At 47.5% G+C, this 13,149-nt stretch overlaps 1 protein-coding gene across 1 annotated transcript; it reads left to right on the forward strand.

Moving 5' to 3' along the window:
* Nucleotides 1–11,100: 11,100 nt before the first annotated feature.
* Nucleotides 11,101–12,578, forward strand: LOC126515736 (heterogeneous nuclear ribonucleoprotein A3-like). The gene is given in 2 exon segments (XM_050165612.1): nucleotides 11,101–12,234; nucleotides 12,236–12,578. Coding segments are annotated over 2 exon segments (1,176 nt in total). The 5' UTR covers nucleotides 11,101–11,193; the 3' UTR covers nucleotides 12,371–12,578.
* Nucleotides 12,579–13,149: the final 571 nt, after the last annotated feature.

Genomic DNA, 13,149 nt, shown 5'->3' on the forward strand with positions numbered 1-13,149 from the left:
TTTTTTGGTTTTTCGAGACAGGGTTTCTCTGTGGTTTTGGAGCCTGTCCTGGAACTAGCTCTTGTAGACCAGGCTGGTCTCGAACTCACAGAGATCCACCTGCCTCTGCCTCCCGAGTGCTGGGATTAAAGGCGTGCGCCACCACCGCCCGGCCCCCGCCCATCTTTCTATTGCCTAGCTATCCAGCTCTTTATTAGACAAATAAATGTATATATGCTGGGTAGATGATTCCATTTGCTTCTGTGTAAGGTGGCACACCCCTGTAATTCCAGCTCAGGCTGAGGCAGGGGGACCTCAAATTCAGAGTCAGCCTGAGTTACGTGTTCAGCTTTTTATCGGTGCCTTAGGCAGGCGAGGTAAAGCAAATGCAACACATCTTTATCGAGGTCCACAAACACAGCATAAACCAATGTAGCACATCTTTGCTTAAACCAATGCAGCAGAAACAGATGTAACACATCTTTGCCTAGTTAAGGTAATTTCCGCAACACCCTCGCTTACACAGTAGAACAGAATCACAGAGAGCTATGTGACTCACCAAACATCAGGGCCTACACCTATCACCCTGCCTTATTCTACTTGGTGATGCCTATTCATGTTTACACGGGTCCAGGGGCGCCGACTTGAACTAGTTCTCTGAACAGGTTCCATGTACGACATAGCAAGGCCATCCTTCCCCAGCTGCCACAGAAGAGGAGGTCCATTTTGTCTCCAGCCCACAGTCCCATGAGTTTGTGAAATTAAGTTAAGCCACACTCAGTTTATATGATACTGGAGATCAAACCCAGGGCCCCGTGAACGCTAGGCAAGTGTTCTACCAATTTAGTCACACCCCCAGCGATCTTGCAGTGGGTTCAGATAGTGAAGCACATGACAGCTTAGGTAAGAAGATCTGATTATTAGAAGCTGCCATTAAAACAAAACAAAACAAAACAAAAAAACCCACTACACAGTAATGTGTAATGGGAGAGGGGTTGAGGGCAGGAGGTCATTTGCATACACACGGGGACATAGTGAGGAGATGGGAACCAGAGTACATAAAACAGACAAACCTAGCTGTCCTGGAACTAGCTCTTGTAGACCAGGCTGGCCTCGATGCACAGAGATCCGCCTGCCTCTGCCTCTCAAGTGCTGGGATTAAAGGCGTGCGCCACCACCGCCCGGCTTGCTGTAGTGTTTTAAGGCAGCTCAGGCTAACTTTGAATTTGAGGTCCTCCTGCCTCAGCCTCAAACTGGAATTACAGGTGTCTGTCATCTTGCACAAAAGCGTATGTATCTACCTAAAATCTATACATTGATCTATCATTTATATATTATCTTTCATCCATTCATTCAGCTATACATCACCAATCACCATCTAGTTATCACCTATCTATAATAAACTATTTCTTGATCATCCATCGATCATCCACATTATCTACCTATCATTAATTGATCTACAAGGATTTCGGCTTTCAGGGTCATTCCGATGCTGACCACAGGCCTCCCAGCCGCTTCGCTTGTCCTGGATACTACCCGCCTCGCCATGTGGGAGTTCTGGGATGCATTCCTGGGAAACAACCTAGCTTGCTTGTTCTTTCTGTACAAGACGCACGGGATACGTGGGACCTTGTTTCTTCCTCCCATCCCACAGCTCCGAAGACTGGAAACACCCTCGAGATTGTAGGTTTGTTTGGTCCACTCTACTCCGCCCAGGCCACCCCCTGATTTTCCGTTGGTTGCGCTGAAGGGTCAACTCCCTCTCCGAGGTCAGTCTAGCTTAGGATGCGGCCGCTGCACCCTTCCTGCAGCTGCGCAGTCTCCAGCTGGGACGCCGGGGCGGGTCCTTCTGCCGCCCCGCCCCCGCTGCTTCTCCAGCTGCCGCCTGCAGGGGGCGCCCGGGCCCGGGGCACTGCATTCCCAGCCACCACCTTCACCGATCTGACAATTCTTGGACCCAGTTGTGCAGATTCAGACTTGGGGCGGCGCTATGCACCGCAGAGCTCTGAACAGCACCTGAATCTTGGCGTTTTAAACCACTTAGATCATTTGGCCAGCGATATCTCTAGTGTTAAAAGATTGCGATTGGATGGTTTTGCAAGCTACGAATCTATACCAAAACCGAGAATATTCCTTATATATAGTGCGTGATTGATAAGGAGCAAAGGCAAGGCTGGCTCGAGAAAGGGGAGCGTCTAGATCCCGCGCGGGAACGATTGGAAGGGCCCGGGCTCAGGATGCGAGATTACAGGTTCAGGCTGTGAGAGAAAGAGAGAGAGAGAGAGAGAGAGAGAGAGAGAGAGAGAGAGAGAGAGAGAGATTGCTTGTCACGCGCGTCTGGTTCTGGACGTGTGGCTTTTCTTTTGGGCCAGCAGAGGTTACGTCATGCTGTAAGAAACCGAGCACGCTTAGATTTTAGGGGTTGGACTCTAGGAAACCCTTTCCTATTTATGCTTAGTATTCATTCCTGGGGCGGGGAGTTCCATCCCGCGACTGCACTCAGGAAGGATGCAACACGTAGGGATGCTGATTGCTCTAGCTCTTAAAGCTTCTGCATGGAAGTGACGTCACCTACCCTCATATCTAATTGGTCAAAGTAAGTCACACGACCAGAGCGAACCTTAAAGATGGAAAATCTGACTCCATCCTGTACTCAAAAGAGGGAGAGAAGGGAGGGGTTCCGACAAGCAATGCCTCTGTCTGCCTCCAGGTGCAGTCAAATTCTCTGAATGTCTGCCCTGATAAATTAGGCAAGGAAAAAGGAGAGAATTGGCTGCTGTGCGCGTCTAGATCACCGTTACATCCTGAGCCTGGTAGAAGTTAGCATCAGGGTCCTAGCTCAGGCACAAAAAATCATTCGCCAAGTATCAGCTATCACCAGCCTCCCCCTAGCTGATGAAAATCTTTAGCTAAGAATGGAGGGGAAAGGGGGCTGGCCAGGTGGCACAGGCCTTTAATCTGGGCACTAGGGGATCTTTGTGAGTTCGAGGCCAACCCACCATAGTGACTGAGGTCAGTCAGGGTTAAGTGAGACCCTGCCTCACAAAACAACAACAGAGGGAGGGGAACCAGAGAACAGAACATCCACGGTCTAGAAATCCAGGAAGATTCCTCCCTCCCACAAAGATTTGGTTGCTTTTACATCTGCCTCTACTTCTCCCCGACTCAGGCACTCAAACATATCTAAACATGTCATAGACCTGAAAAGGCAGAAAAAACAGAGTCTTACTATGTAGCTCTGCTTGGTCTTGAACTCACAGAGATCTGCCTGCCTTCTGCTCCTTTCCCTCAGTGCTGGGATTAAAGTTGTGAGCCACTATGCAAAAATAAAATCTTAAAGGCTACCACTGAGAAGAGACACCTTGTCTAGAAAGGAATGAGAGAGATTCTGGCTGACAGAGAACTGCTCTCAGGTTACGGCCCGGTTTTGTTTTTGAGTGCGCCTGGTCGCCCTGTGTTACCTTGTATCTCTGACTTACAAAAGTGGGAAACAGTGTTACCAGAGAGTTCTTTAAATGTAACAATGAAACCCCAGCCTAAGGCTCAGCAAGAGGGCTCAGCAGATAAAGGTGCTTGCCGCCAAGCCGGAGGGGTCAGCACCAGTCTCTCATACTCCCAGGATTAGACTGATTTCCACGCGTCCCCTGACCTCTCTGTATGCCCAAGGGTGCATGCAGACACATACGACAATGGCATAAAATAAAAAGGGCTAATGAGAAAATGGCCCCACGCAGGCCCAGAAGGGGCCTGCAAACATAATGAACAAACAGTCCTCCAGGATGAGTATAAGACTGGAAACGCGTGCTCTAACACAAGCAGGCCCTTCAGTAATGGTTTAATGTATGCAGCCATGAGTCAGCATTGCAAGTTCAAGGAGGGCTCACTGAACGGTTCATTTGCCGGACCAGCAATCCTTTCTCCTCTAGGCGTGAATACATGACTATTGAAGCCTTGAGGCAAGACAGTCTGAAGCCATGAAGACATTTTCTATTTAAGGGCTGGAGAGGTTAGCTGGTAAAGAGCTTGTCTTGCAAGCCTGAAGACCTGAGTTCAGATCCCCAGAGCCTGCATAAAATCCAGGGGTGGGAATTCCAGGGATTGGCAAAATGGAAGTTAGGGCCAGAGAAGCTTGGGGGCCAGTGGGTCTGTTCTTTGTGGTGAAGTTCCTGGCCTGCGAGCTTGTCTCAAGACAAAGGTAGGAGGCTCTGGAGGATCAACACTCAAGTTTGTCCTCTGCCTTCTACACACACAGACACAAAGACACGCATTAAAATAAACAAACAAACCAACTTATTTCCCCAGAATAAGCATGAAAATAATGCCTTTCTTCTTTGTTTTGTATTTTTGTGTTTTGTTTTGTTTGGTTTTGGTTTTTTTGAGACAGAGTTTCTTTGTGTAGCCCTGGCTATCTTGGAACTTGCTCAACAGACCAGGCTGGCCTTGAACTCACAAACATCCATCTGCCTCTGCCTCTCAAGTGCTGGGATTAAAGCATGCTCCATGAAGCAATGCCTGACCTGGATAAGGCCTTTTAAAACAGGACTGGTTAGTCTCTCTGGGGATGTGACCCAGTTAGTAGCATCCTTGCCTTGCATGCAGGAAGCAGGGCTTGGTCCCTAGCAGTGAATTAAACTTTGGTGATGAGGAAGGCGCAGCAGCTGCTCAGCTCCCTAAACAGCCCCAGCTGGCAGCACCAGCTCCCACCAGTGTCCTGGACTCTTGCCAACACTCTGGAACACCAACTATGTCCGGGCCTGCACTCGATGTCAAGGAAGGTACCACCCCTGTAAGAGGATGCTGGCTAGGAGATGAACTCTCGGGTCTTCTCTAACCTGGGGGGGGGAGAGGGACGATGGCAAAGCAGTGGCCGTCCTGCACTATCCCGAGGTTGCCCTGCATGGGGCCGAAGCTGGCGGGGGTTTCACACTAGCTCCCCTGGTTCACCATCTCAAACAGCTTCCACCCCTGCTACCAACACCCACCCTTCAGCCTGCACCCATCCCTCACCTATTGGCCTTAATAGCCAGGATCATGAGATGACCAACAGGGCTGGGGGCGGGGAGGCAAGCCCCTGCAAAACTGGGATTTTAGAGCCCAGGGAGGAGGGGAAGGACCAGGTTCGCCTGCTGCCTCCTCAGAGCCCTGCTATCATTGACTCTGATGAGAAGGTGCTGGTGTTTCCTGTGGTAGAATTGCGGACTGGGGCTGGGGCAGGGTGAGTCTGAGCTCAGGACAGACTCTCCTTCCGACTGGTGAGGCCAAGTGTTCCCAAAGGAAACAAGTGTAGCAGCAAACGCCTGTAAGCTTGACACTGGGGAGGCAGAGTGAGAGTGGGTTCCAGGCCAGCCAGGGCTATTTAGGAAAACCCTGTCTCAAAAAAAGGGGGGGGGGCACGTGTGGTGGGGCTTTTAATCCCTGAACTTTGGAGGCTGAGAGAGGCAGATCTCTGTGAGTTTGGGGCCAGCATGGTCTGCAGAGTGAATTCCAGGATAAACAGAGCTGTTACATAGAGAAATCCTAAACATGTTCATTTATCTTGTTCCTAAAGGTGCGCGGTGACAGAAGACAGAGCCCTCCCTGCATCCTTTGACACCACTGTCCTCTCAGCAAATGCACAGTCATAGCCTCCCCAAGATGTTAGCCGATTAATCAGCTGCCAAGATAAGAAGGAAGACTGTGCTGGGAACCAGCCAGGACAGGGACAGAGCTCCGTGATCAGGTGGGGCTGTTGAACGCGGCTCTGTGTCCCATTGGGAGCGCACAGAATAGGAAACGGTTGGCGCACACACGAGCAAATGCGTGCAGCGTTTGAGCAAGCGGCCAACGTTGCTCATGCGCAGAGCAGCCCTTGGCACAGAGGCTCCCGCATGAAGAATGTTGCCTGGCTTGCCATCTTGTTTTTCCTGCCAAAGTTATGATAAGAGGTTTTTTACTTATAGGTGATTTACTTTGTGAGTCACGGGCCAGAAATGGAGCTTTGGGATCAGAGCCAGCGTGAAAGCGGCGTGAGCAGGAAGACGGGCTCTGCTCTAGGAACAAAGGCCTGTGTTCCTCCCGTGGCTTTATTTACAGAAAGGAGTTAATGGGCACCAGTGACATCTCTGGACCTTGATTCTGGTCAAAGGAAGCAAGCAACCGTTTAAAAAAAAAAATGGACAGTGTCTAAAGTTTAACGTGGGCTTCAGCAGGCTGCGTAGAAAAGCAGGTAGGGGCAGGTCAGTGTGTGTTCAGTCAGGGGTGACAGGAACCCAGCTCCAAGGGGATCAGATGATAACTGGAACTAATGAGGGCCTCTGGGATGTCAGGCTCTGGCTCCTGCAAGCTGCGGGTCCTTGGCTCTGCCCTCGGTGTGCTGGCCTCTTTTCAGACCAGCTTCCTGCTGGTAGAAACCGGTTGCAGCAGCAGTGGGTGACAAGCCCTCCCACACCATCCCAGACCAAGGAAGAGGAGCTGCACCCCAGAATTCCCAGGGGAAAAAACATGAGTTTGATATTGATTGGACCAGTATAGGTCATGTGCCCACTTGTGACCCAATTACAGTGTCGCTGAGAGTGGCGTTCATTAGTGTCCACAGTTGTCTGAAGGAGGGAGAGAGGGAGGGAGGGAGGGAGGGAGGGAAGGAGGGAGGGAGGAAGGGAGGGAGGGAAGGAGGGAGGAAGCGAGGCCTATGGGTACAAAGCAATTATTAATTTCTGAAATGATGTTTTAGGGGCTGGAAAGATAATGGTTCAGTTGTTAAGAGCACATACTGCATTTGCAGAGGCCATGAGTTCGGTTTCCAGCACCTACAAGCAATCAGCTCACAGTTAAGCCTACCAGACAGTAGTAAAAGACCACCACCAATCCAAGTGTCCAAATTGGAGCAAACTTTTCTATTGTGCACAGTAAAACAAAGGAGGCCTGGTGGCCACCTCCCCCTAGTGCAGGTTTCAGAGAGTGGCCTTGTAATGGGGAAGATAAGTTTTTTCTAGCTCAGAAGTAGGGGGTTCCCAAATGGGGGTTTGGTAGACAAATAAGTGGGGTTACAGAAGCCGATCATAAGGATAACAAGTTGGTTGTAATGCCCTCCTGAGTGGGACACGTGGCTCCATTTCCTGGAACAGAATCATTTGTAGTTAGGGTTCTAGGTGGGGCATAGCTTAATCCTTGACAGTCAGAGATTTAGCCTGGTGGTGGGGACACACATCTTTAATCCCAGCACTCAGGAGGCAGGGGCAGGCCAGCCTGCTCTACAGAGCCAGTTCCAGGACAGCCAGGACAACACAGAGAAGCCCTGTCTCAAAAAACAAACAAACAAAAACCCAAAGACAAAAAAACAGAGATTTAATCATAAATAGGAACAAAGCTAGTTTAACTTTGCTAATAGATGGCTTCCAGGCTCAAGATAGAGCCAGGCTGGTTCTTCAACAACCACCTGTAACTCCAGTTCTAGCAGATCTGATGCCCCCTTCTGGCCTCCGTGGGCACTGCACTCATGTGGCAATAGTACCCTCCCCCCCACATAAACACTCAATTGTTTTTTTTTTTTAATGTGATGCTTTACTTTTCCCCTCCTTTCCTTCTCTTCTTTTCTTTTGACAATCTCTTTGTGTAGTCCAGGCTGGACTACAGCTTCTGATCCTCCTGCCTCAACTTCCCAAATGCTGGGATTATAGGTTTGTGTCGTCATACCTCATCAGCTTCATCTTTTGTTCTGAGACGCGCAGGGTCTCACTTGTACAGTTCCGGTGGACATGTAACTTGCTATGTAGACCAGGCTAGCCTCAAACTCACAAAGATCTGCTTTCCAAACGCTGGGGTTAATGGTGTACACCATCTCATCTTTTAATTTAGAAACATTACTGGGCCAGGTGGTGGTGGTGGCACATGCCTTAAAGACCAGTACTCGGGAGGCAGAGGCAGGTGGCTCTCTGTGAGTCTGAGTCGAGGCTGGTCTATAGAGTGAGTTCCAGGACAGCCAAGGTTACACAGAGAAACCCTCTCTCAATAAACAAAACAAACAAATGAATGAATGAATGAATGAATGAATGGGTAAGTGTGATATAAAAAAAAAAACTAGAAATGGATGATCTGTGTGTGAGTGAAGTGCCCGAGAAATGATTGGTGGTGGAGCTGTGCTGAGGGGAAGAAGCTTCGAGGATCTCACAGCTAAGACGACCCTTGCAGATGCACACTCCCCCAAGATGACCCTTCTCCCAAGACGCACGCTCTCCCAAGACGCAGGCTCTCCCGAGATGCATGCTCTCCCAAGATGCACACATTTAAGCCGTCCCTACAGATTTCTATCTCATTCAACCATCCTTCTTCTGTTCCCTGCACTGCTCAGCAAGTATCCAGCTGTAAGCACTCTCCAGGTGTCATCTGACGGTCATTTTGCCTGACCCCTGCACCAATTGTATGTCCAGCACTCACAGAGGTTTCCTCATGGAGGCATCTCCTCTGTCTGTCTGTCTATCCAACTCTGTGTCAAGGTCTCTCTCCTCGAGTCTTTCAATCTATCTGCCCCTCAGTCACTTTTCATTGCTTGCAGAGGGATTCTGTTCCTGACCCCGATTGTGCCCTCAGCCTCAGGTCTCAGTGATCTCCTAGGTGTTCCTCTGTTGAGCATCTCCTTAAGAAGGAATCTGGAGCAGCTCGTGTGGGGCAGGTTGCCACTACTGCTCCAATCAGCGTGGAAGCATGCATTGCCCACCAGCGTGGGAGGCATGTGATTAAACCAAGGGATGCTGGCTCAGTAAATGCTTTTATTGGTCCATGACCTTTGAAGGCATCCTCTGAGTGCACGCTGGCTGCACCTCTGATGCCAATCGAAGGCTGGGTGGCTGCCAGGTTGATTCATCCATGGCCTGGAGGAAGCTGCTCTCTCTTGGCCCTCCTAGCACTGCACCTGAGCCGTTTCTTGTTCCTGCCAGACCTGTCACGTCTTTATTGGCTTCCCTAACGACTTCTGTTGTTGGAAGTCATCCATCACGTTTGCTGCCTGGAACCTAACCATGAATGGGGCTCTGAGACAGGGGAGAACCCTGGGCCCTGCTGGGGTCCGAGTCCACCCTCTTTCCCCTCCCCCACCCTGGCCCTATAGCTTCTGGTTCCATACCCCAATTAAAAATAGATCCTGACTGTGTGATCCTCTTTCTGACATTTTGACTTCTGACCAAGACGTTTGTCAGTCCGAGGTCCATCTTCCTCTGTCACAGAAAGCAAGTGCCCACTGAGATGTAGGGAGGCAATGATGACTTTGTGACCTTAGAGATGAGAAAGACTTGGGTTTGAGCCTCAGATGCACCAAACAGCAACAGGCTCTCTCTCACTGGTTCATGTCCATGAGCTCCTCCCTCCCCTCCCCTCCTCTTTCTCCCTCCTGTCTTCCTTCTTTCCTTTCTCCTTCCTCCCTTCTTGATGTAGGATTCCTCTCTGTATGCTGTGATTAATATTAATGAATAAAGAAACTGCTTTGAACCTATAGCAGGGCAGAACAGAGGTAGGTAGGAAAAACAAAATTAGCCAATAAGAAGCTGGAACTAATAGGCCAAGCAGTAATTTAATTAATACAGTTTCTGTGTGATTATATTGGGTCTGGGAAGCTGAGAACAACAAGCACCCTCCTACAACAGATTGGCGTTCCAACGTGTGCTAGCTAAATCCACATAAAACCTGAGAGAGCTTGGAAAAGAATTCTAGACTCTAAAAAAAAAAAACAAAGTTTGGCTGTATTTCCAGCTGGTGGTGTGCAGCAGCTCTCTTAAGAGAGGTTTTTCCTGATTCAGCGGTAGCAGAAAAAAAAGCCATGCAGTTTTGAAACAGTGGCTTTCTGGGGCGTGCTGCTAGCATGAACTCTGGCTCTTTCAGGAGGCTGGGCATTTAAATGGGGTTTGTGGGCAGCGTGCTGCAAGTCATTTGGTGGCAGCATGGGCCAACTGGTTATCAGAGTTGAGGTGGTGAGGATGGCTCCCACCCACAGTCTCAGAGGCAGTGAATGGACCTCTGCCATGTTGGACTGGGCAGAGCAAGCAGGAAAGGCCGTATTTGCCCTAGCAATGGTGCCACTTAGGTTCTTAAGAAGTGCTTAGCATTTTAAGAAGCCATCCTGGGCCGAGTGGTGGTGCGCACACCTTTAATCCCAGCACTTGGGAGGCAGAGGAAGGCAGATCTTTGTGAGTTCGAGGCCAGCCTGGTCTACAAGAGCTAGTTCCAGGATAGGCTCCAAAGCTACAGAGAAACCTGCCTCAAATAAATAAATAAATAAATACCTCAAACAAACAAACAAAAAAGAAGATTACAGATATGCAATAAGGACAGATTCAGGCATAAAAGACCTCTAAATAAGACACAGTGTATTTAAAAATGTGCGTAGGCTTGAGAGAGAGAAGAAAAGGAGTAAAGAGACAATAAAAGTAATATAAAAGAGTACATACAGTCATAGATTAAAGGGGTAAAGATAATAAAATAAATATTAAACTTGTAGAAAAAGTAATAGAGTAAGAAAAATAAGCCACATAAAGATGGAATATACACAGAGAGTCTGGGTTATGTATATATTATTGTGTTTTCTTTGAATTTTTGACTGTGCAGGAGCTAAGTACAGAGAGACATTTCATTGTATAGGCTACTAAGCTAAACCAACATATCTCTTGTCTTCGAAATTTGGGCTTTAGGATATGTTGCTTTGGAAAAGAGTTTCTTCTTTTATTTCCACAAAAGAAGAGAACCTGTGGATTAATTTCAGGCTAATGTGGCTTGATGGACCAAGAAGCCCAGAAAAGTTGCTGTGAACACCCTCAAAAATACTTTGCCCAACAAAAAGCAGAAAGCATTTTGGAAAAACTATGCCAGGGCTGGAGAGATGGCTCAGAGGTTAAGAGCGTTGCCTGCTCTTCTAAAGGTCCTGAGTTCAATTCCCAGCAACCACATGGTGGCTCACAACCATCTGTAATGGAGTCTTCTGGCTTGCAGGCATACACACAGACAGAATATTGTGTACATAATAAATAATAAAATATTTTAAAAAAAGAAAAACTATGCCAATATTCCAAAATATTGTTTATAAATGTTTGTTTACATTTAAAGGGGGTATGCTATAGAGATGTTCATTGGTATGGCTGTTGGTTTATTGATACAAATTTAAGGTCAATTTTGTTATATGTATATTTCTGCTCTTGATTAAGGTTTTCTGTTTGTGCAGCTTATTTAAAAATGTATAATTAAGGTCTCACAATGAAGGTAAAACCACCGCCTGGTCACCCCCAGCCTCACTCTGGTCATCGCTGCTGCTGCCAGGAGGAGAAGGGTCATGATCCAAAGAAACCAGAGCAGTTGAAGAAACTGCTTATTGGTGGTCTGAGCTTTGAAACCACAGATGATAGCTTAAGAGAGCATTTTGAGAAATGGGGCACACTTACAGACTGTGTGGTAATGAGAGATCCCCAAGCAAAACGTTCCAGGGGCTTTGGTTTCGTGACCCACTCTTGTGTTGAAGAGGAGGATGCTGCAATGTGTGCTTGGCCACACAAGGTTGATGGGCGGGTAGTGGAACCAAAGAGAGCCTTTTCCAGAGAGGATTCTGTAAAGCCTGATGCCCGTTTAACAGTGAAGAAAATCTTCGTTGGTGGTGTTAAAGAGGATACAGAAAAGTATAACCGGAGAGACTACTTTGAAAAGTATGGCAAGATTGAAGCCATAGAAGTTATGGAAGCCAGGCAGAGTGGGAAAAAGAGAGGATCTGCTTTTGTAACTTTTGATGATCATGACACAGTTGGTAAAATTCTTGTTCAGAAACACCACACTATTAATGGGCATAATTGTGAAGTGAAAAAGGTCCTTTCTAAACAAGAGATGCAGTCTGTTGTATCACAGAGAGGTCACAGAGGTGGATCTAGCAATTTTATGGGTCGTGGAGGGGACTTTGGAGATGGTGGAGGTAATTTTGGTCATGGTAGAAACTTTGGTGGAAGAGGAAGCTATGGTGGTGGAGGTGGTGGCAGCGGAGGTAGTTATGGAGGTGGTGATGGTTGGTATAATGGATTTGGAGGTGATGGAGGCAACTGTGGTGGTGGTTCTGGTTACATCAGCAAAGGAGGCTATGGTGGTGGAGGACCAGGCTATGGAAACCAAGGTGGTGGATATGGTGGTGGTGGAGGAGGAGGATATGACGGTTACAACGAAGGAGGAAATTTTGGTGGAGGTAACTATGGTGGTGGGAACTATAATGACTTTGGAAATTATAGTGGACAACAGCAATCAAATTATGGACCCATCAAAGGGGGGCAGTTTTGGTGGAAGAAGCTCAGGCAGTCCCTATGGTGGTGGCTATGGATCTGGTGGTGGAAGTGGTGGATATGATAGCAGACGGTTTAAAAAAAAAAAACAGCAGAAAAAGGGCTACAGTTCTTAGCAGGAGAGAGCGAGCGAGGAGTTGCCAGGAATCTGCAGGTTACTTTGAGACAGTCGTCCTAAATGCATTAGAGGAATTGTAAAAATCTGCCACAGAAGGAGCGATGATCCACAGTCAGAAAAGTTACCGCAGCTTAAACAGGAGGCCCTCTAGTCCAGGACAGCCACAGCCACCGTCTGCAGAAGGTGCAGCTGCTGATTCATGCAATGCAGTGCCAATTAGATGTGCTTTCCTGAGGACTTGCGTCTGTTGTAGCTTGTCTTTTTCTTTTCATTACATCAGGTATATTGCCCTGTAAATTGTGGTAGTGGTACCAGGAATAAAAAAATTAAGAATTTTTTTTAACTTTTCGATATTTGTGTAGTTCAGTTTTTCTACATTTTAATACAGAAACTTTGACGAAAATACAGTTTTGAAGGTGTTTCCTTGTGAGTTAACAAGTAAAGGAGATCATTGTTAATTACTATTTTGTATGAATTTTGCTAAAGTTAACTGTAAAGAAGCACCACTGACTTGCAATTTCAGGGGAATCTATTCTCCCCATTTCCAAACCCATGATAAACATGTTGACCACGATGACATGTGGAGAGAATAGATATTTGTATGTTTGCAATGTGTGCTTTAGATCATTAGGACTGGACAATAAAAATAGCATATTTGTGATTCAGTAGCATTAAGATTACTTTCAAATGGAAAAGATCTCAAAAGTTCCTATTTGGTTTTGTGCATTTTCTTTCAAAAATGTAATGATTTTAGTATGTTAGATTTATTGAGTCCTA

This window comes from Alexandromys fortis, unplaced genomic scaffold (assembly GCF_014885135.2).
Source record: "Alexandromys fortis isolate MF-2015 unplaced genomic scaffold, M_Fortis_MF-2015_v1.1 scaffold_157, whole genome shotgun sequence".
NCBI lineage: Eukaryota > Metazoa > Chordata > Mammalia > Rodentia > Cricetidae > Alexandromys > Alexandromys fortis.